The sequence below is a fragment of the Micropterus salmoides genome, unplaced genomic scaffold, assembly GCF_014851395.1.
Source record: "Micropterus salmoides isolate LMB-PRFRI ecotype aquatic unplaced genomic scaffold, ASM1485139v1 Ms_hic_scaffold_14, whole genome shotgun sequence".
Classification (NCBI taxonomy): Eukaryota; Metazoa; Chordata; class Actinopteri; order Centrarchiformes; family Centrarchidae; genus Micropterus; species Micropterus salmoides.
In genome coordinates, this window is record NW_024040485.1 from 26,775,651 (window position 1) to 26,800,923 (window position 25,273).

Genomic DNA, 25,273 nt, shown 5'->3' on the forward strand with positions numbered 1-25,273 from the left:
GCCTACTCTGTAATGGCAAACATTCCTTAGCTTCTGATCTATCAAAGGAGACCAGAATTATGCATCTCGGCCTAATGGTTGAGGAGTTATTTCTGATTGACTTTAGGGATGTTATTTTAGGCGTTTTTTTCTTAAGAGGTTAAGGTTGAGAGAGGTGCCTAAAGTATGGATTGAATGGCTTGCTTTTATTTTGAAAAGTCAAACAGGAAGAGCCGTTGCCATTGCTTCATCACGGGCACCTTAACAACCTTGACTTCAGAGAGAGGAGTGGGAGAGTTTTCCAGTATCCAGCAGAGAAGCGACTCTGGCAGCCGTGGCGGCCGCCTCTCACCCTCCCACGTCCCGCTTTCAGTAACCGGCACGGCACCGCTGATGCGCACTGCCGCCATCACTCCCCGTCCCCTCACACCTCCGCCGAAAGCTGCTCTCCTCCCTGTCAACTCACCTCGCATCTGAAAACAACCCGCGCACTCTGGACTTCATAATAAGCCACGGAGCAGTACTTTTACCTTCCGTTTCTGAATGACGGGCGGTCGGTTCGACTTTGACGATGGTGGCACCTACTGCGGCGGCTGGGAGGATGGAAAAGCCCACGGCCAGGGTGTGTGCACCGGACCCAAGGGCCAGGGCGAGTACTCGGGCTCCTGGTCCAACGGTTTCGAGGTGGTCGGCGTGTACACCTGGCCCAGCGGGAACGTGTACCAGGGCTACTGGGCGCAAGGGAAACGCCACGGACTCGGCGTAGAAATGAAGGGGAGGTGGACTTACCGGGGGGAGTGGACGCACGGGTTCAAGGGCCGTTACGGAGTCCGACAGAGCCTGAACACACCTGCGAGGTACGAGGGCACCTGGACTAACGGACTGCAGGACGGATATGGCGTGGAGACCTACGGTGATGGAGGTGAGATGAGGGGGGGCAGGGTGCGTGGATGCTGATGCGAGTAAATCATTTTCAATGTTGGAACATATTAATATGCCTATTTTTAGAAAATACAGCAAAAACGCTGTGCACGTGCACACGTGAACACCCACACGGACACACAAAGTGGGAACATTTGAGTTAGCTGCAGACCAAATGATTCATAGTGTGTGAAACCAGTGATTTTATTTCGGAAAGTTGACTTTTTTATCATACTGTGCTTTAGTTGTGTTTGTTTGTTTTGTTGGTGCCATGAGGAGGGATGCACCATTGTGGCGTCTCAGTTAACACTGATCTGCATATGTTTGTCAGATTTGTTCCAAAATTGGGTTAAGGGGTGGGGTGGTGGGTGTCAACATAAGCTTAAGGTTGTGTAACAAAGTTTAAATCATGTTATATATGGAACTCCAAAATGTTCGGTATTAAATAAATGAAACCGATAAAATTAGATAAATAATCACATGAATAAACTGTGTAAAATACATAAATTGACCAACAGTTTGTGAAATTATTGAAGAAACTATTAAAACTCATTTTCATAAGAACTGAATTTTAGTGGTTAATATTTCTGTTTCTTTATTTTCATCTTATTTCAGAATGCCTCTTTTCTGTTTTTATTTCAACAAGAATTATTTCTAGATATCTTGTTTCATGTAATATTTCATAATGCTACTTTTGTCAATGCCACCCTCTCACCTTTCTCACCAGCCAAACATTTACTGCACTCTCTTAAAGGACTAGGGCTGCATGGTTTGGAGAAAAAGGTCATACTGTGATTATTGTTAACAATATTGCGATTTGATTATAATGGAACAAATGGTCGCCTACTATATGTCTACTTGCTTAATTATCAAGGAAAATGCACAAAATACTGACATTTTTATGTAATCCCACACCAACCAAATCTCTCAAAGCGATCCAAATGCATGCAACGGCTCGGTCAGTGTCTTAAAAGAGGTTAAACTCTAATCGGGTTACCAGGGAGGATTGGGCACCAACAAGTGGGTCCTCATCCACGAAGTCTGCGATGTTTCTGGAAATAGGGAAAGTGACATTATGAAAACAAAGTGGCATTAAGACATAAAAGCAGGCTTTTGAAAAGGGCATTTTGAAATAAAAATGTCTACAATGAAATAGAAATGATATCCGATAAAATTTCAAAGAAGGATGAAATAACATTTTATAAATAAATAAAAAACTGAGTTTAAATAATTATTTCACAAAATATTTTATTAATATGTTTTCCACAAAAGTGATTGATTCAACTGTGATGTTTCATAATTATTATTTTATATAATATTCAACACTTTGGAGCTCCATAAGTTTGGAACATACTTGTTTGATTGTTGATAAAGAGATAATTATTTATACACATCATTGCTCTTATGGTCAACAGACTGTCGTAGCTTCTAGCAGGATGGCACAATGTTAGCTTGTATCTGCAGTAGAGCTGGACAGCAAGTCAGATTGATCAATTAACCAACATTATATAGGACTTACCGCCAAGTATAAACTTTATTGTATTGTAATTTCTAATCTGTTAATGATCTGAATCCCGTATAATCTAACTGAGAATAGGTAACAATAAATGGCAATTACACAAGAGGTTCAACCTATTAATCTGCCCTGAGTCCAGTCCAGAATCTGTAATTTGCCAGCACTAACATATCAAAAGTGAACCAACACATTTGATGAATGTTTAGTGAGATGATTAAAATGGATAAACTGAGGGACACCAACAGGTGCTCAGCCATGTTCTGGAAGTAAAGGGAATAAACAGTGTTCAGTTTCCCATGTTGTCATGCTTTGTCACATTAACTCAGGGTTTGTAGTAATATCACAGATTAAAAAATGAGCTTCTTTTACACAGCTTTTGTCAATTCTGAGAAATAAAAATTACCAACAAAAGAGGCTGTCCAGTTGCATCATGGGAAGTGTAGGATCCAGCATTTTTGGAACTTGAGCCGTAGGAACTAAAAGATGAGATCTCTTTGTCTCTTTTAGTCCCCCAACTTTCAGAAGTGCAATACTAAATTGCTGGAGCAGACTTTATTTGAAGCCTTATTACAAAAACTAACCAAACTAATGCAGGAAGCGCTGTAATACAAGAACGACAATTAGAACTTCATGTTTACTTTCGCTTCTTATTCTGTATTTTTAACAAATTCTACTTCATAACTTTTACTCAACTAAAAACCTGTGCTCTTACTCCCGTGTATTACTTTAATGTGTTCCTCCTCCTGTAGTTGTAAAAGGTTTATGGAACTTCTTTTACCCACTACTGGTTATATGAAACCATTTCTGATTCCCAGCCAAGGGGCCCCTCTCTCTCCTACTCCCTCTATCTTTAGCTCTGTGCTGCACCTTGATGTGGCAGGAATTAATCCATCTTACTTTGTTAAGTTGTTATTATCCAATGCATTAGGATTTTGCCAATAGGACTTTGTAAGACTGCACTGATCATTGGTTCAACTGCTCGTTTAAGCAGTGCTAATGTCATATTAGGCTGTAGAGCTTAGATTATGTATTTGCCTAATGTGTTTAGTACAGTAGGTTACAGCCAGTTCAGTGACCCTTTTCACTTAACAAGTGTGGGTGCATTGTTAACATACCTATGTCAAGTGTACAGTTTGAGTTTTAACTCCTAAAACCCCGTATTAAATTAAGTAAAGGTGGGGGACAAGAACTGAACCAAATTAATTAGTTATAATGGCTGATATGGTGAATTCAGCATAATTTATATTTCAAAACATTAAATCCATCAGTTCAGCAACAGTGCCATCTCTTACTTCCGCCGCTGCAGCTCTGACTTTAACAGAAATATTGTTCCCAGGCACTGTTAAATTTAGTTCTCGTTTGCCTTTCATTCTGTCTCTGTTAAGCTGCTGAAACTCAAACACTTCCTGCAGCGATTTGACAATGAAAGTCTTCCATGGAAGTAAGGCGTTATGCCCCCTGAACCTGCTGGATTTAATTCTGAAACAGATGGAGGATGTGTTGAGTTTGCAGCAACAGTAAAAGAAAATAGAGCAGGTAAATGAATGCAGCATATAATGTTATTACAATATGTGCCCCATGATTCTGATTTAATTCAGTGATATTAAACGTGTTGTAAAGTACTATGGGTAGGATATTTTTTTCAAGAATCAGTCATACTGCAACATAATATACAGTAATGTGATGTAAAGAGTGATGTAGAGAGAGTACAGATAGTCATATTTGTCATATTTCCTTTTATGATATCAGCCTATTATTCTCTGTGCACATTTAAGACTGTATTATCAAGGATCCCTCGTGGTTGTGTTGATGCACAATTTATGAAATAAACGATTTTATTGACTGAGCCTATCGTAAAGCTCAGACTTTTGTCTTTCCAGTACTATTCACCATTTTTTTATGTGCGTTACAACACAGCAAAAGGCATTTTTGGCAGTTCGCTTGGCTAAACACAAAGCTCACCTAGTCTGTTGCAGGCCAGAGTTTGGCCTTTGTCGTGGCTCAAAAGCAGATAGCCATTAAAAGTTTGGTCTCAACTTGAACCGGAGCATCTACAGATTAATTCCATACCCGATATGTTTGGTTTACTAAAGTTTGGCACAATACGAGATGAATAAATTCTCATTTTTTGTTATCTTCTGTAAGGAAGCTGGGAGGGACAGTTAAGGGAGATTAAATTTCTTTGTTTGGGAGGGAAGAGGCTGTTGAGGAGGGGTTTTATTTTGTGTAGTGTGTTACAGCAACATCTTCAATATAAATAGGAAAGTTTAAATTCAGAAGTTTGGGCTTCTTTTCCTGTTTATCGTTTCCTTATTAAGTTTATATAGTTAGGCGAACACAGGATGCTCAGTTACAATACCACTTCTCTATTCTATGCATCTTAAAGAAAACTGAGACTTTACTTTTCAGGAACAGAGGATTAGGGGGAGAAAGAAAGCTGGGAAAACACGTACAAATCCTTACAAATGAACATAATACTCCAGTTTTGCACAGGAATAACTAAACAATAAGGACAACTGCTGTATTTATTACAAATCATTTAAAGCCCCATGTATTACTAATCCTATCCAAACTGTTCTAAAGTGAATTATGAACCTCCTCTTTATTGTCTACTTGTGGGGAAGGTTCATGGAAAGTAAACATGCCAGCCAACACTGTGGATTACTATTTTTACTAAGGACTCCAATAAATGAATGAATAAGATCCAAATTGCAGATTCTCTCTATGTGTAAAGTGAATTTCCCAGACAGGGTCTGGCTTTACTTTGACAGATCTGTGAGTCATTTGAGAAACTTCTGGAATATAGCTTGGCCACTGAGTCTTTTTTCTTCTTAGATTTTTCCAGAGGCTAGGCCAGTGTCTTCAGTCTGCCCCTGTGGAGAAGGCTTATTCCACATAGCAAGATAGCTACTAGGAGTTATGTTTGGACAGCCAACAGACTTCCCAGTGTCTCAAGTTACTTCTATCTTTTAAAATAGCACATGCTCACATTCTCCAGCTGAAGCCATCAGGACCATAGTCTGAGCTCTTCTAACAAGGCCACAAAGCTAACTATTTTATCACCTAACAACTTTTTTATGTCCAAGCTGTCAAAATACTGTTCAGACTCAAGTACACTCTACAAATGTACAGGTGTTAGGCTCTGGGGTGTTGTCTTGTTAGAAGGTGATTTCGTTTCAGTACAGTTTCCTAAGATCGTAAATATGGAAATACATGGAAATACAATGTAGATGCCCATTTATTTAACAGCAAAAGCTCAAGATCACCTTACTAGGCCTGTCACAATTATTCCCTTTCTCTATCGCTTATTGTTTCTAAATGTAGCAGTTCAGCATAGTTGATGAAGTTCCATGATACTTCATATAGATAGGTAATTTTTTTGTTATTGTAAGTTGCTTTGGATAAAAGCATCAGCTACATAAATTTATTGTTATCTTTTTAATCTGTTCAGTGACTTCAGTAATCTATAAAGGCTACTGTTGCAACAATCAACAAATTTGAGGTACTTGTACTTTACTTTTCATGCCACTTTCTACTTTTACTCGACTATCTCAGAGGGAGATATTGTACTTTTTACTTAACTACAGCTTGACAGCTTCAGTTACTTAACAAAGTAAGATTTTTACATGCAGAACATATGAATACTACATCAAATATGTTTTGTTGTAAATTAAACTAGCCAACATTTTACATTTAACATTTTATCTACAACTGACACGATTATTAGACTGATAGTGAAATTAAATGCCAACTACTTTGATGGTTTAAGACCTTTTTTCTTGTAAAAACATTTAATGCTTCCACCTTCACAAATGTGAAGATTCCTTTAAATTGTTTAATTTATTTGTTATCACTTTGAGCTTTGAACTGTCGGTTAGGCAAAACAGGCATGTGAAGGTGTCACATTGGGCTCTGGGTTATTTTGACGGCATTGCACAATTACAACTGTAAAATCCTGCTTTTACATTAATGCATGATTAATAATAATAATAATAATCTTATATAATAATAGAACAGTCACAGGACATTTTTCTTTCTGCATTGAGTACTTTTAATACTTTAAGAACATTTTCAATGTAGGACTTTTACTAACAGAGTATTTTCACAGTGCAGTATTAGTACTTTTACTTTATTAAATGATCCGAATACTTCACCACTGCTTATCCATCCCTCTCTGTCAGATTGTTTTATTTCTGTATTTATTTTACAGTTCACTAACTGTCTGTTGGATCTCCCTCCCTTCTTGCTGTAGGTACGTACCAGGGTCAGTGGACTGGTGGGATGCGTCATGGCTACGGCGTACGTCAAAGTGTTCCATACGGTATGGCCTCTGTCATCCGCTCACCTCTACGAACCTCACTGGCTTCCCTCCGCAGCGAGCAGAGTAATGGTACAGTACTGCGTGATAGCCTGTCTGACAGCCCTGCTGGCACACGCGGTGGCTTTGTTCTCAACTTCCACTCAGACGGAGAAGGTTCAGAGAAGAAGAAGGGTCTCTTTCGCCGTGGCTCCCTCTTCGGTAGTCTTCAGCGACTGCGCAAATCTGACTCGCGCTCGTCGATTTCAAGTAAACGCAGCTCAGCACACAGTGACACCACCATGAGCCGCATCAGTTCAAGTGACGCCAACTCCACCATCAGTTTTGGAGACGGAGACCAGGGCGATGACTACCTGCCTCTGGAGGACAACGTGGATGCCACCACCACCGAGTCCTACATGGGCGAGTGGAAGAACGACAAGCGCAGCGGCTTTGGTGTCTCAGAGCGCTCTAACGGCATGAAGTACGAAGGCGAGTGGTTGAACAATAAGCGCCATGGCTACGGCTGTACCATCTTTCCTGATGGCACCAAGGAAGAAGGCAAGTACAAGAACAACGTGCTGGCCCGGGGCATCAGGAAGCAGCTGATCCCGTTGAAGAACGCCAAGACCAAACAGAAGGTGGATCGAGCCATTGAGGGAGCAGTCAGAGCAGCTGCCATTGCCAGAACCAAAGTGGAAATTGCCATCTCCAGGTAAAATGTCTTGTGTAAAGTAATCTCAGAAAGACTCAGTTAAATCACCTTTAAATGCATCATCTGTAAACAATACTTTTTCTGCCTTTGTATTGGATAGGGTGTTGTAGAGAGCTTACAGAAGGTGAGGCATTAGAGTAATCGGGGATGACATGCCGCGGTTTTACAGCCTGGTAAAAATGCCAGCAGCGTGACGAGGCGCTGAGCGTACTTTCCGTGCTGAGCGCTGAGCATTTTTTTTCCCAGTCGCAAGTACTCTACTCTGTTGACATTTTGACATCCAGTAAAGTTCATCCAGTTTCGGCAGGCAAAAAGCGTTTTGGTGGACACGGGCCACTCCGGTACACTGGTTACTAAAGTGAGGACTGTTCTTTTAAAGAGGTCATATTGTTGTTTTAGGCTTTTTCCCTTTTCTTTATTGTGTTATATACATATATACTTATTTTTGCATATAATAGCATAGTAAAGCTATGGCTCAGGAGGTATAGCGGGTTGCCCGTTAGTCGGCGGTTCAATCCCCAGGCTGCATGTCGAAGTGTCTTTGGGCAAGATACTGAACACTTATACACTTGTTGGCTGTTCCACCAGTAGTGTAAAAGCGCTTTGAGTGGATAGAAAAGACTAGTAAGGCGCTAAACAGATACGGAGCGTTTGCATTAAAGTCCAAAGTTCACCCTACTGCTCCTGAACTCCCTGAAAAAAACTGTTGTAATTCAGCCTTTACTTCCGTAGCCTATCTGCATCACTATGTAACACACGGCATAATGCTCGCCTAGAAGGTAGTGTCAACACTGGTGGAGAAACACACTGAGCTGCAGCACACACAGTGACAAGATGTTCGCCTGTTGCCTCCCCTCACATTACTTATGAAAGATAAATTTGTTACAAATTAAGAATTTACCACTCTGAAACATCCTGCTCCAGTCAAGTTCGCGACTGGTTCGCATTGTTCTGCCTGTGTTTCGGGATCAAATACAGCTGGACCAAAGCTGTGATTGCCGGCTGAAGTGGCTTTGTTTTGGATCACACTACCTTTTTTGTCAGAGTCAGGACCTGACCTTGTTTGCTTCTGATTGGCTAGTAGTCCTTACCTAGGTACTGCGCATGTGCAGCTCCCAACAATTGAAGAGAAGTAAGATGCTCTGAAGCTAAAATGGGGCAGTCAACACACAGGGTGAAAAGAGGTGCTGCAGAAAAGTCCAGTATGACAATACCACAGGTTTACATGATATGTGGGGCTGTACTAAGTTAGTAAAACTTACAAAATGGTTCAGACTAAACTATACTATCCCCAATAATAATAATAATAATAATAATAATAAAATATAGATAAAAAATAAATAAATAATTTAAAGTGCTTCAAGAATTTTTGCACCACAAGGGCCAGTTATATGGAGGATGGGGGATGCAGTACAGATGGAGCACCACTGATTACATATTGACAAGAAAACTGTCAGAGGACATCACTATATATTATAGAGAAATCAGCTTCTACAGTGTTCAATCACAACACACAGAGTTGTCTGCTTCACTGAATTTTGAAAGAATGTTCACTGAGTGTACACCTGTGTCCTAATGCCACAGTTCAATAGTTCAGAGCTCAGATGAATGACAAAAAAAACGGTGCAGTCAGTCGCTGTCAGGTTGGGATGAGCAGAGAGGAGAGCAAACACGGCAGGCTAAAGTTAATTTATCATCATCAGTTGGACACACACACTTTCTCTATTAATGCTCAACAATGGAGCTGAAACTATTAGTATCAGTCAATCGACACATATTAATCTGCTTTGATAAATTCCCTCTTCTTGTTTCTCCAGACACTGTTTCCATGCTGAGCTGCACTGAAGAGACGGTAACACTAAGAGGGCATTTTATATTAAAATGACCTGGATGATTCCCATTTGATTTGATTAGCTGTATTGAAGTCTCATATAAACTCCAGATAAACTTTAAAATCCATTTTTGTACAGAACAACTGTGGATTTTGTGCCCTGTCCTGACATGGAAGCAGATTAGTAAGAAATCTTTTAAGGTCCTTCATGGACAGGAGTAATGATTACAAGTGTAATGGAAGTCAGCAAGGTTGTACAGTGAGTACACCTCACTCCCTGACACCTTAAGAGATGCACTGGCGACCAGCGCGAGTGCCCATGGGCTTTAGCGTCCTCGTCAGCGGGTCCGCCTCCCGGTTCAAGTCAGGATCGTGCAGAACAACTTGGGGCTGCTTACACAAGCAAACCCTGTTTCAACACCTGACTATTGGGGCAACACGGTAACTAACAGCAAGAAGGTCACGGGTTTAAACCCCGATCTAACGATGATTTTAGTATTCAAAGCTTCTACAGATTATTTCATAGATGCATTGTTCAAGAAGTACTTTTGCTTGGTGGCGGCGGATTTCAGTTAAATGCTAAAGTTGCTGTTACTGTCACCTTGTCGGTGGTCCGCTGGCTGCTTTCGGCACTGGGCGTAGTCGTGCTGTTGCCGTTGGCGACATAAGTTTCGTTTTACGGTGGACAGACTGTAACATTACAGAGTTGTTGTTTTCTTTTAGCTTGAAATAATCCCATACTTTGGACACTTTCTTCTTTGTCCCTCGCTATTTTCTCTCTCTTCCTCCACTTTGCAGCGCCATCATAATCACGTCGTTTTCATACAGTCTAAGCGTGACATTAATAAATATCCGTGCAAAACAGTGTGCTATATAGTTATATGGATTAAACGAATGCAAAGACTTTGCGTCGATGCTTTTTAGTAATCGATTTAATCGATGAATCGTTTCAGCCCTAAAAAACATGTTAGGTTCTCCAGTCATTGCCATTGACCAGTGACACTGGCTGCCCACTGCTCCATTGAGGATTGGGTTAAATTCAGAGAATGAATTTCGCAACATGTATGGGTATGTGACAAATAAGAATACCTTACCATTGTTTTATGGCAGACTGGGAAAATCATGAGCCTATCTTTTAAACTTGAAGCTTCAAGGAGAAAGAGCAGAGGGGCTATATCACGCAGATAAAGACCTCTTATTAAAAGCTAGTATCTTAAATTAATCACACATGATTCAGGATCTGTTTGATTCAACCCTGCAGGTTTCGGTCATGACAACTGCTGTTAGGTCATCATGCACAGAGCTCTGCTGCGCTGTTCAGGGGGCAGGCACTGTGTCACCTAAGACTGTCCACAAAAATAGTGCTGCAAGAATAAGAGTGCAGCAGAAGGCACACATCAGTGGCTTCAGACAGTCCTCATGAGTCTGCAGAAGACATTGTGCTCAGACGGAATAAGAAGTCTGTCCTGATCCTTTAATGTCTGTATAATGTATACCAGAGGGTTTTTAGAGTGGGAGGCCGGCCTCCCCACGGGGGCTCAGGGGAGGCTCGGTGAACAGAAGTGAAAAAATATTAGACTTTAGTTATTAGTTATGAGAAGAGATCACATAGAATGCCTAAATGGTAGCCTAAATTGGTTAAAGAGACAGTTCAGAGACACTAACTAATAATTTACTTTTTAATGTATTTGGTGTAGTGTGAAGTGTCAAACAGCAATATTAGACTGTCTTGGCTCAATTGTTGAGTGTCAAAGGGATCAAATAACATAATCATGATCCCATAGGCATCCAGGAACTGAGCGAAACTAAGTAAAGTAAACTAGGTGTGGGGGGGTTAGAGCCTTTTTCCAAGCTTTGTCTAAGGGGAGGCTCACAGTCTCAGACTTTAAAACTACTACTTTTTTGCCTGATGTTAACTTATAACAGTGGTTTCTTTGGTTATTGTGTGTTACTGAACAGCCAGACTGCATGAGCACAGGAGGCGCACGTGTACCTCCCTGCACGCATGCTTAAATACATACAGACATGACTGCATGCTTAGACCCGGACTAACCCAGAGCTAAGAGCTGGTGGTACAATGTAGGAAATTAGAGATGCAGTCATTGAAGGTTGCAGTGCAGCCGTAGCTGATGAATGATGGTCAGAGCTCAGGAACGTGTGGAAGGGTTTCAGCTTGCGTCACTTTTCCCGTCATCTGGGCGAAAGACGGTGAGGGATTGAACGAGAGAGACAGAGGTCAAGAGAGTAGGTGAGTCGGCTGGAGGGAGAGAGAGAAGCAAGTAGGAACATTCTTGGCCAGATTGCTAGTTTGTGTGTGTGTGTCCGCCAGAAGTAGTGCTTGTCTAAATAAGGCCAGGGAGGAGGCCGCTTATCAACAGCTGACAGGAATACTGTCTCACACTGCCCCCATAGCCACACACACACACACACACACACACACACGCACACACACACACAGTCAGCCAGTATTCTCCTTGGTCAGTGTGCAAGAACCGTCAGACTGTGTTGTTGAAATGGCTGACCTTTGCACTGGCGCTTCACTGGTTTTGTTTCTGTTGTGGCTCTGTGTCGATTGTTTATTGATTTCACTACCATGGCCAATAATAATACATAACATTAAAAGACTAAGTTAGTGTTAATCAGTTGCAGATTGCTGCTTGCCTGCTTGTTTGTAACCATTCAGACAGTTTTGTGAAGCACCTGTTTTTTGTTGTAAACTGTGCTCAGTTGCAGATCTTGCTGAATGAAATTGGTCTGTGTTTAGAAAATACAGAAGCCACAGCTTTAAGCCATGACTGAAACAATTATGCGAGGACCACAAGGATGCCAAATGATAAATCTCCTTGTTTTATGTTATTAGTTTTTATTTGTACAGCAGTGGATTGTGGAGCATTAATCATCAGAGCCTCAAAATGGGTTGCGGGAGAAAAACGGCTACAGTTTGGTCAGCAGTTAAAGATGTCACTTCTTTCAATTCAAGTGATTACCATACCCAGTGGAGGGGGTGGAACAATGTAGCTAGGAGTTGCTGCAGTAGCTGCAGTGTACAACAACAACCATCAGGTGGCACGTGTTTCAAATGCAATCTCTTCCTGTCTCTACTGTAAGGTAGTCATGGCGACCATGGAGAAACGCCGTGAAAGTGCGTCCAAGAAGCATCCCAGCGTCAAGCAGCACAGATGACCCGGGCAGGAATATAGACACAGAAACGGCAGAGAATTTTCAAAATAACATACCCGGTACAGACTTCCAGTTGTATATCAACAATAAACACAGTTAAATCAGACAAAAAAGAAACAATTTAACTACGTAGCCTACTTAATCATAGTAGAAGCAAAAAAAGCAAGCACAAATCAACAAAATCTAAACATGATGGCAAAATCCGGCAGGCAAAACGCTCTTATTCTGAAATGCTCCCTTTAGTAGTTGGTAAATGCACCCGTCAAGACGAGGAACGAAAGCGATCCAGAGCTTTGAAGAATGTAGTAGAAGCACAAAAAGGACATATTAAAAACAAGTCATTAACGTGGGGCAGGCTACACGCTGCGCTGCTGAAATGCTTCTGAGAGGCTTCCTGTGGAAGTTGACGCCGTAAATAACCCGCTGCGCACACACAGCTTACATCCGTCCCTCAGAATTCCCATGATGCATGAGGGTGAAGGGAGTTTTGTTAAAGTGTGCCAATAAGTTTGCCATTTGTTTGAAATACAAATGTTACTTTATGATTTATGTTTAATAAAATGTGTCTCCTTAGAATTAGTGTTTATGTTTGTAAGTGTCATTCTTGTGGTTGTTTACCATTGAAACCATGAGTGAAGAGACTGTTTCATTTGATAAGAGCTGCTGAAGTCTCTTGGGACAGCGCGGCGTTATGTACTGCTGTTGTTTGTCCATGTTCTTAACACTGAACTGTAGTGATGGCAAGTTCGAGTCTTTTGACGGACTCGTTCATCCAAATGTAATCTTTTTTTGAGTCAATTCGTGCATTTCTTTCATTTGAACTAGGCTGGTTATTGCGGCGCTGCAGCCCTCTAGTGGGCAATTAAAGAACAGCCCCGTTCTCAAACACGGAAGGCTGCCTGGCTTGCTTTAATTGACAAAGTATAATGCACAAATTCACGTCTTGATTACTGTACATCATCATTATATAAACCCCCCTGGGCCCACAACCAAATTCAAACCATGTAAAAACCACAGAAATATGTTGTCAATATGTGATCACCACTACTCCGCCTAAATCCTTCCATTTTCACAATCTTTCCTGAGTAGTCTACAACCAGACCAGCCATATAAAGGCTTATGTATATAATTATTCTCATTATCTCTGACGTGCTCATTCATACTGTAGCCCAACGTCCCTATCCATGAGTAAAATATCATGGATAGGGAAATCTGATATTAATAATAATTAATATCAGATTTGCAGTAAATAGATTGAAGTAATAAGCTTGATACACTATATGAATAAACACACTCTTATTAAAATTCAACCAATTTAATAATAATCTGGATCAAGCCACCAAGTTCTTAAAGAACTCCAGCACAGAGAGAGGAACAAAGAAATATTAACATATTATATAAACGCAGCAGTTTGGCAGGTCTGGACACAGAATGGGCCACATCAGGTCCGGATTCTGTAGACAGAGAAACAAACATGAGCACATCGCTCTCAAACACTGCAGGTTGTTTACCAGTCACGAGCTGTGAAACAACAGCACGGCTCTGTTGGTAAATAAAAAGGAAAAGTTACATTGTGTTCTCTGGCAGACCTGGATCAGCTGTTTACAGGGCTAAAGCTAACATTGCTATGTGGCTGTGTTTTAATGACCGGGTCTGTTTGTTTTGGAGAGGAGACGACCTCGGAGGTAATTTGGCTCCCGGTAGAACCCGGTCAGGGCTCTGAAGTGGACCCAGAACAACATCACTGCGCTGTAATAATGTTATGCTTTATAAAATGTCACATGATTAACAAAATAGCTATATAATGTCAGTCCAGTGACTGTTACCTGACAGCCGACCTGCCTCTCATTTTGCGGCGCTGGCAGTCATTCAGCCTGCCGAGTGAACGAAAGACTGAGGAGGACCCATGTGAGCGGTGAACGAGTCGTTCATTCCTGCTCCACAGTAGCTGTCACGTGACAAATGAACAACTCAAACAGACCCACAGTTGAGAGTCGTGAACTAATCAATTCTGTTTCCCGTGCTGACGAGCCCAGGCAGATGCCATGTGATGAGTGAACGTAAGAGTCCAAGATCCTTCATGCACACGTGAAAATGAACGAATCACTCACTGAGACAACCCGTTCCTCCCGAGTCATACACACGATTAGGTCTTATGAACGAAACGTTCTTTGAACGACACAACACTACTGAACTGAACTGAAATAAACTGTCCAAACTTCATGGCCCACGCCTACTAGTGTGGGCCCTAGGTGGGCCGCCCCATGCATCCACGCACCAACGCTACCTCCACTTATGGACGTAATTCCTGTCCTGTCCTACAGTACATGAAAACAGTCCAGTTAAACTTTTGGGAACAAAAATTACATGAGTTTGATATCTATATTCAATCCAAACATTAATCTTTGAAATTAGTGGGAGAAATATTTACACTTTATGGTTGTTGGAGTCACCTGAGGCCAAGTCTGAATGACATTCCTTATGGAAAGCAAGAAACCCTTTTCATATACTGTATAACCATGACATTAATGTCTTTTAAAATACTCCTGATTTTGTGTGCCCTTGTTTGAGTAAGCTGCTTCGTCCAGTGCAGTTTTTGCAAATGATTACAAATATATGTATAAAATACAAACTGCATGCCTAAAGTATATTTCTAATATGTTAAATGTACATTAAAGGTCAAAAACATGGCCACAGCTCTTCATGAGGAAACTAAAGCCAATTACAGCAAACTGTATGCCTACATGTCTCTCATACACTACATGATCACATCCACCACCTACATCTATTTACTAAATAGTAGTATGTCATAAAATAATCTCAATGCATTAACCATCACCACAATTTAGCAATTAAATATTCAAGGGTTTTATTAAGTATAATAACTATAATTTGTAATAATTTCAGCAACATTTTAAACAGCTTTTGCACTGGCTAGCGTTAGGGCAGACAGCAGCAGGAAGAGGGCCATTAAAGCAAACAACTGTACATTTTCTTTTACATCTACAGTATTAAAATATTTACTACATCCCAGTAGGATCTCCATTTAGCACAATGACCTGCAGTATCACTTGTGGTCGATGTAATTGTTGCAGGCCTCTCTGTTGAGTTTGGTGCCTGCCCTAGTCAGTAGTCTAATTAGTGGTGACATGAGGTGGCTTCCTGACTGTGTTGAACATTGCAGGACTATTACAGGTGAAACATTTCTTACCATGAAACTTCCACAGAGCTTATTCCAAGTGGCCGAGAAAAACGATATTTGTGTGTCAAGGAGAACTGTTAAATTCAGGAGGCAGTATCACAGCTGCTGCTGGGTTAGATAGACAGACAGACCGATATGTTACCTACACATTTGTGTAACAAGTGTTACAACAGGTTTATTTTATCCCAATCCGAATCATATATCTGACACACTGAAATAACAGCTGTAGCCTGACACACTAGCTACGGAGAGAAGACATCTGCTGGAGTTGTTGGATCTACAGAAACACTGACGGTTGTTGCACTAAATCAGACAAATACTACTTGATAGAGTAGACAGACTCAGTGTAAGCTCCAGTGGTAACAGATCTGTTATCTATCCTCTCTTATTAGCAAAGAGCAGCAACTTACAAAACATTCACATACTAGCAGCTTCTCATTTTTAGCCCGCACCGACGGTTAAAATGACAAACGATGCCTGCTGCAGCTGATATAGCTATTTAATATTGAATAACATAAATATGACCGTAGTTTTATTTCAGAATTTGTTTATGAGGTCAAAGAAGCATTACTCTTTAACTTTACAACCGCAGGTGTTTTTGTAGTTCTAAGAAATCCAGCAAAGTGATACGTTGATACAGCATAGTATCGTGATATTTTCCATGGCAATACTGTATCGATACACGGACGCCAAGTATCGATATTTTATTATATAAATTGCAGATGGGAGTTTTTTTGGTACTAGAAGCATAAAATCTATTGCTTTTTTAGTCCACTAGAAAACTTAACAGGACCATATAGAGGACTGAAAAAGTGATATGAACAAACAGAGAAATTAATCTTTTTAGATAAACAGATGTTGACAAAGTTTGACTTTAGGAACCAAATTTTAAGTTGGAAAAGGTAAGAAATTGAAATATATCTCAATATATTTAAAGTCGCAATAAAATCGAATCGCAGCATAAATATCGTGATAAATATCGTACCGTGGGGCCTCTGGTGATTCCCACCCCTGCTCTCCAGTGCATCAGTCAAATTAAATTTAAAAAAGAGAAAAAGTCAGCTTTGTATTCGCAGCTGCTTGAAAAGCCTCATTGCTGTGAGTGCACGATAATGATTGAAGATGAGTGTATCTCTGTCCCTACTGGGCAGTCACTGGATACTGTTTAGGGAGATTTTAATGATCTGAAACTAAAAACACAAAATTTATGCCCTTGGTGTCATGTGTTGTAAGTGTCCATGCTGTTCCCAGAGGAAAGAGGGGAAGAGACAGAGTGTTGCCACTGTGTTGCATAATCCTGTCAGTAATGGATATAGCCTTTGGTCAGGTTCAGGTCTCAGATTTGGCAGCACCTGCTGGTCAGTCAGGTCTTCAAGATGGCGGTAATGGCACTTCCTGTGTCTCAGATTTAGGCCCGTGCAGGACTCTATTCTTCACTGTCACGATTTCTGTATGTGGATAAAATTGGGATGGTTGACTGTGAGAAAATTCAGTGCTTCTCAGTGTGATTTCACAACTGGAACAAATGAGGGAGGGTCCAGGGCCGGCAGTGCGCCAGCCAGATTCAATAATTCCCCTAGTGCTGCAACTAATGGTTATTTTTCTACCGATTATTTTCTCGAGTAATAAATTAATCGTCGTCGGAAAACAGTCAAACTTTAATAAGTGTGAAAATAAGTGTCTCAGTTTTCCACCAAAATTGCCCACATTCTGTTTTTTTTTTTAACTTTTGTCCAGTTTATGCGCAGTTGTTATAAATTATTTTAGATGTTACAATATGGTGTTTCTTTTTTGTAGAATTAAGTTCTAGCATATTATATCTTCCTTTTTAAAGATTAAAATCTACTGTGTAACATGTGTATGAACTATTATGATATTAATAGTCTCATTATTTCATAAATCTCTGCTCAGTTTTGTAAAAGACATTATCAAATTAGCCTTATGTAGCTAAATGGGGGCACCTACGCTGTGTGAGCATGTTAGTTACCTCCCAGCTAAACTCACTGAGTCTCTGTATTATATTTGTGTATTTTCCCAGGACGTCCCATGCCCGGGCCAAAGCAGAGGCTGCAGACCAGGCTGCGCAGTCAGCCAGTCAGGATTCAGATATTGCCAGAGCTATGGCCAGAGAGCTGTCCCCGAGCTTCCATCAGCCAGGTACTGTAGCAGCAGCAACAGTAGAGCAGAACACTGTAAACTAGAAAAGAATAACGTGAATCAAACGTTGTAACCCTGCTTTTATTTGTAGAATATAGAAACTGTCCTGTGTGTTTTCTGTTTTTGAAAGCTGTACAGTACTTTACATTTACTCATTTTAGCTGACGCTTTTATCCAAAGCAACTTAGAATTGCTATATCTGTCAGAGGCCGCACACCTCTGGATCAACTAAGGGTTAAGTGTCTTGCTCAGGGACACATTGGTGTCTCACAGTGGATTCGAACCCGTGTCTCTCACACCAAAGGCATGTGTCTTATCCACTGTTCCACGACCACCCCCGCAGTACTAGCATCCATTCTGCATCTCAGGGGTCAACCTGTTTAAATTTAATTTCAAGAATTAGGGCTGGACGATATGGCCAAAAATGTTATCACGATAAAAAGTTTCATATCTTTCGATATTGATAATTATCACGATAAGTGTCAAATCTATTTCTTTTGAGTTTAAAGGCTGATTTTTGCTACTGAGGGAAAGTTGAAGAAACCTGATGGTTAATTGTGGTTTAAACTTGTCTTTATGGTCAACACTTGATGCCAAACAGTGGATCACTTCACAAATCTGAGGTAGAACATTCAAAACAATTATGATAAAATCTTTTTCACCACTATGCTTGAGTAAAATTAAGTACAAGCTTTTTTTCAGTCCTTTTTCCTCAACAAAATAACCATCTTTAAGTCCTAATTCATGTAGGACTCAAGTGAATAAAATCAAACATTTATTGCGATAATTATTGTTATTGTTTTATTGTCCAGCCCTATCAAGAATATTGCTTTAACATCAACCAGTACATCACAGGAGGAAGTAGTGATGTAAATAATAATAATACTGCCAAACATACAGTAAACTGCAGCCTGTGAATCGTAGCATCTGAAAGGAGGGGCACATTTAAACTTGCTGATCTCAAGTTATTTGTATGGAAGCAGAGCTCACAGTCATGATCACGAGTTGATTATCTCAGGATAAAAGTCGCTTCTTGTGATTACGGGTTAATTATCTCGTTATCTCAGTTAAACGACAGGTTGATTTCTCTAGATAACAGGGTAAATGTGTCATTCTCAGTAATAATGAGTCATTTAGCTGAAGCTTTTATCCAGAGCGACTTACAATTGCTCTATATATATATATATATATATATATATATATATATATATATATATATATATATATATATATATATTGAACCCAGGTCTCCTACACCAAAGACATGTGTCTTATCCACTGTCCCATCGCCAACCCTCTCTTTTGGAGTCTTCTTATCTTGAGAAAACAAAGCAGTGAATCAGAGAAATAAAATGTTATTTCTGACTGTTTCACTGTGACACTGTGTTACGTTCTAAAGCACAAATAAACACGGCCACAACTCCACACAACCAAGTTTGAAAGAGTCACATTGCCAGATTTTGTGTGAATGCAGCCTGGCCTCTGCTGTGTGTGTGTGGCCTGGATCTCTTTATACATCCATAGTCCATGTCCACACTTAGATTTAGCGCTGTGCCAGGCTGGAGGAGGGCCGCAGCGATTCGTTCTTAAATAACAGCTGGCAGCAGAGGAGAGAGCAGATTTAAAGTGTAAAAGTGACTGGATGATTGGCTGTGCTGATCATGGTAAAACCTGATTGGTAAACTAAGGGGAAATGCCCATAGCCTGCTGTTAGAGGGCAGGATGAGAGAGAGAATTTGAGAGAGAGAGAGAGATAGAGAGAGCTGTGAAATAGTGACGCATAAAGATTGTCTTCCTGGTTGAACTTTTGCTGAGCTTCTTTCTGCGTTTAGAAGTGACATAAATCAGATTTTTTTTTCTCATAACTCAGATCAGATTTTTTTAATAACAGTGTGAACTGCCCAAGTCACGTGGAATCTGATCTTTTCCAGTTTGTACCTTGGCCACTTTCATACCTGGTCCAAATCAGATACAGGTCAGATTTTTTTAAATGTGACCTCAGTCTGGACATTAAGATCTGGAGTCATGCGACTCTGACGTCCCTTTAAAGCGACCGTAACTAAAAATGTAGCTCTCAGTCTTCTCATCCTCATCATCATTTGCTCACAAATTCTCTTTCTTCCACCTGAAATCAACCTAAAAATAAAACCGGACAATAACGTCTGTAGCTTTTTTGACAACTCTCATTTGAAAAGCCTGGTTCTTTTTACTGAATCACTTAACTTTTCTCCCTAACATGCAGAGAGAAACCAGTTCCCACTTCTTTGGTGACCAAGTAGTTTCACAAACATTAAAGTGTCAGTATACTCTAGCACCCTTTTTTCAAGTATGGTCCATTTCCCTAATAAATCTAACTTCAAACAAATATTTACTGCACTTGATGTATCACACAGACTGACCACTATGTCAGGAATCAGGGAAAATCAGATGTAAATTCTGCAGCACTGTTTCACCTGACACACACAGAAAGGGTGAGAGATCATTACAGTTACTTTAGTGGAGCTCTTTACTAATCACTACAACATAAGAAAAGCCACTAATGGAAATTTTATTTCCCACAGTTGCCTCTGGTTTACTTTTCCAGACTTTCAATGTTACACAGCAGGTCCAGCCCAAAGGCCACAGCAGGCAGTAGTGTGATAAGAGCCATCAGTGATTGCATGGTTCCTGTCAGTGGAAGGAGCAGTGTATGCTTATTCAAATCCACCAATCGGGCCGCAGTGTGTGACAGACCCATCTGTGATACATCCCACATGGCTCACCTCACGGACGCTGTCACTTGAAAGGAGCAAGGTGGACTTAAAGAGTGGTGAGATTCATGGTTGATGGTTCTCATCTATGACGTCACTGCAGTCCAGGAGACGTGGCTGAGCAAGTAGAGACAAAGCCACCAACTTGGCCATCCAGTGACAAGTGAGGTCTGAAGAGATTGAAGACAATCTGAAAGCAAGTCCAATGACCCAGTGTTCTGCCTGCAGTATTCCTAATGCTGACTAAGTTAGAAGGCCAGGGATGATGAAATAACGATCTTAAAGTCTGTACAGAGTGTGCACTATATAATACTGACGTGATGAGCAGGTGATTGACTCATACAGTGACTGGAGAAAACAGAGCAGAATATCAGTGGATCTACTAATTTTAAAATGTTGGAATTATATTTTTGCAAATTAGTATTGTAAGTAGCAATAAATATAATGGGTTTTTTTAGACAAATTTTTCTTTTGTTTTGTTTGTTTATTTATTTAAAAAGGGACAGTGCGCATTAATGAACATAAGGACTAAGTCCAAAATGTAAATGAGCCAGATTTAACTGAACAGACTAAGGCTTTCACACCTGCAACGTTTAGTTTGGTTGCATCGCACTCAAGTTCGTTTTCCCCCTTGGTGCGGTTCATTTAGGCAGGTGTGAATGCAGCAATCGAACTCGGGTGCGCACCAAAAGCGTCCCGAGACCTCCTTGAAGACGTGGTCTGAGTATGCTTTCAAACGAACTCTGGTGTCCAACGAAGGTTAAAATGAAGGGCAACTGGACTTGGTTGAAGCTACTGGAAGACGTTTCGTCCCTCATCCAAAGGACTTCTTCAGTTCTGACTGACTGGCAGGGAAACTCAGCTATTTAACCTCAGTGGGGTCGTTATCCCGGGTCATTTGGGCAGGTGTCCCGGGAACTCTGGTGTGTTTCGTTTCACTTGTGAAATGAACCAATCACAGGATTTTATGATAACAGATGTGTGATCTCAGCATTATTTCAAAAGCTAAACTAATTATAAAATCCATCTGCTGACTCCATGAAATGTGTTCAGCGATCTTATAGTTGATCTGTGTAAGCCATGTGTAGGCTATGTTTATGCAAATCATTTAGTAACCATGTATAGGATAATTAACCACATGTTTTCCTTGATTAATAGGTGAAAAGCTGTTAGAAAAGGGGCCAGTACTCTTTGTAGCCTACTTTGAGTCCATAAAACATTATTCATCATATGTGGTCAGTTTGCGGTCTAAAATTACTAATCGTGCTTATAATAACTTATTTTTTCTTGAGCTCTTTGCAATGCAGATCAGAAACGTTAAAGTGCAGCATAAACTTAAGTCACCGGAATTTGATTTCCCCACGTGGGTCCTGATGATGTGCTGATGAAGCAGGATAACAATCTGTTCAATCAACAAGTTACCTGTCAGTCTGTCAAACATCATGTTTACTCCGCTTGATTGTTTGTAAAACTGCAGTGTGAACAGGAACCGGACCAGAACTAACAGGCAACAGAGGATAATGTTTTTCACTTGGTTGGGACCAAATGAACCAAACTACAGGTGTGAAAGCGCCCTAATTTTCATGTGGAGTCCCTGGCAGGTTGTTGGCAGATTACAATCACAACCAGAGAAGCATGGATAAAACATAAAAGCACCTATCGCATAAGCACAGACAAAACCAGACAAGCACAAACAAGATGAAACTGAAAAGCAATTACTGGTTTTCTTGTATTATAACATTATAAAACCACTCAACAGGGTTTCTTAAAATGCTGTTCCACACTGTTTATCAGTGTACTTTCCGTTGCATATGCCAATAAGTTTCGAGAGAAAATGTAGGTGAACTGTAAAATAATTACCCAGACTTTTAGTTGTGAACATCCATCACAGTTTACAGACATAACTTCCCATTTCAAATGGAAATACTGCTCAAGACAAGTTGTAATAACCCAGAATCATCCCTTAATGCTGGGCTTTATACCTGTCAAGTCTAACTTGCTTCAGAAAATGTGCCTGTAGGCAAATACCTTACATTGCTTTTATGTTATTTCAGGTCCTGACTACATACGGCAGAAGTATAATGAGCCAGTAGAGGTGAAGGAGGTTCCTGCGGAGGAGAAGAAGGAGAAATCTCCATCAGGGAGCCCACATTTCTACCGGAAAGGCACAACACCCTCCCAGTCTCCATCTCAGAGCCCATGTCACACCCCCACTCCTTCACCCACTGCTGTTAAAAAGTCCTTTTTCAGCGCTAAAACCTCTGCCAACATCACTCCTGCAAAGCCTGCTGGGAAAGAGAACAAAACCCCAACAGCTGAGTCTTTGACAGCAGGTAAGTAACTTTGGTTACTGTTAATCTGACCAACATGTCCTTCTCATGAAACATCCTTTATATGCAACAGTTGTCAGTTGGTGGTTTTATAGTTTAACAGTATCAACCGATAATTTATGTGAAACAGATGGATATGTATGTGTGGAGAGAACGTACATGATTGATATTTGGTAGACCTTGAGCTTGCCCTGCACAGTAAGCATACATTTTCTAGCTTCTGTAAAATCATATAGAGGCCTATAGAGAGGCATACTGGTATGGAAGTGGAGCTGAATAAATGTTGGGCGGCAGAAATAATTCTAGCAGAAATATGATGAACCGCAGCAACTACATGGTGATCAGCGGTGATTTTGGCGACACTATGGTGAGCAGCAGCAGTTATTTTAGAAGCAACGATTCAAGTGGCAACATGGTTAGCAGCAACAATGATTGCAACATTTGAGCAGCAGTGATTTAAGAAGCAACATGGTGAGCAGAAGCATTAGTTCTCAAAAAACAAGTTACCAGTCACCCAAAGCTGCTAAGATTCATTTCCAGATAAAATACTACTGATACAATAATAAAACCTGTACAATCTGTATATAAACACATTTCAATGTCCTGGACGATAAAAAGCTTTCATCACTGTAAAATACTTCCTGGATATGGTTTCCATTGCTGGGAAAATGTTATTACATTTCATATTGCTTGTTTAATATTCAAAATTTGATGGATTAGTACCTCCCCACTTCACCACAATCATTTTTAAAAACAAGTGTTGCAAATGCAGAATACTCACTTCTTTAATTCAGTTCAGTTAATTATCAGTTTGCTCACTGTCACTCTGCTGGTGCAGATATTATTAAGTAAAACATCTGGCTTCAGTTTTATTTTTTCCTGTTGCTCTGGTTTGCATTATAAAATGGAGCCTGTTGGGACATTGGTAACAGCTGCTGTTCCTTGGTTGCAATGGGTCACAATTAACTTAGGGTCAAAAATTGGCAGGGCTTTATATTGTAAATATGGTCATTACTATCCAGGTACATGGACTCGTTTTTATCCAACTCTTTTATCCAAAGCACTCCTCAGCAGGGAATTATCATGCAAAGTGCTGGCCTGACCAATGGGACCAGTTGGTTGTTCAGTTCACCTGATTTACCTCCTAAGTCATAACCTCCCACACCAGAATGCATTGGATCTTTGGTTAACTATTTCTCTTCTCTTTGTCTTTGGTATACTTGACAGGCATAACAAAGGCAGCATCAAAAGTTTCTCTCAAACAGGAAGTCAGACAACAGGAGGCTCCTCCACCAGTTAAACCAGCTGTTAGCAGTTACCCGAGCAACGGGCAGATTCACACCCAGTACCATGGTTACTATGTCAAGGCAGATGTCAAGATTCCTCCACCCGAAGAACCCCTCAGTGCGGAGGAAGACCTTCACCCATCAAGCCTCACACTATTGCCGCCACCTGCCAAAAAGATTGTCACCGGGACAAAATCCCTGCCAGCCCCTAGTCCTTCACCAGTTCCACCAAAAGAGAGCATCAAGGCACCAGAGCCCCCCAAGCCAAAAAGACAGGAATCAACCAAACCAAAGAGCCTCGCAGAAACCAAGAAAGCTAGTATGGAAATAGCTCCTGAAATTGTAGAGGAGGAGTCGGTGAGTTACACCAAGTTACCATACATGTTGATTTTGAGTCTAACTTTCTAATAATTTGCTGAGCCCCAGCAGGAACAACTCACTCTCTTCTCACTCCCGACTCGTCACATATTGACGCTTGGTCAAGGCCCTTTGAAGTCACTTTTTAACACCCTGGGTACCCTTTAGCATCACTTTCAGACGGTTAAGGCTCCGCAGTTAGCAACGGTTAGCAATGCTTAGCAACAACAAATGAGCAACATCCGGTAAAGTTAGCAACAATAAATATGCAACTTCAGGTTAGATTTTCAAAATAAAACGCTAGCGTTTTGAAACATTGACATTTTGAAACGGCATGTTATTAAAGTTGTAAAACCCACAACCCTGGTTATGCTGATGCCAGCAGTGTCCAGTTTGTTCCTTTGAGGGCAGAGAGGGCTGTGAGTTCACTGCTGGACTTCTGTCTAGCTTATTGAAATCAACTGGTGTAATTTCTAGTTAGCATTAGAACGTCACTCTGGGCCGCCAATGGCAGATGATTGCCAAGCTTTTCCAGTTGAGCCGCACTGGAAGTAGACTGCAGAACAGCAGCAGTGATTTTAACCCTATCAAATGGGAGTCTGTATCTAATTTGTTTCAGCTTAGGGAACCTTGATGTGAAAATTTGAGAATATATCAAATCCACTTGACATTTCTTACTTATTTATTTGCTACCTAGTTGCCCAACTTTGGTAATAATGACAAACTGCAGGTAAGTTACATCTGACAATGTA

General features: G+C 40.6%; 1 protein-coding gene across 1 annotated transcript in view; it reads left to right on the top strand.

The window, feature by feature from the left end:
- The first annotated feature begins 270 nt into the window (after positions 1-270).
- Positions 271-25,273, top strand: part of LOC119902542 (junctophilin-1-like) — a 34,781-nt gene continuing 9,778 nt past the window's right edge. Inside the window, exons 1-5 of the mRNA XM_038718805.1 lie at positions 271-901; positions 6,669-7,428; positions 17,680-17,798; positions 22,603-22,881; positions 24,106-24,521. Of these exons, the coding sequence (XP_038574733.1) occupies positions 523-901; positions 6,669-7,428; positions 17,680-17,798; positions 22,603-22,881; positions 24,106-24,521 (1,953 nt within the window). The 5' untranslated portion in view covers positions 271-522. The remainder of the gene's footprint in view (positions 902-6,668; positions 7,429-17,679; positions 17,799-22,602; positions 22,882-24,105; positions 24,522-25,273) is intronic.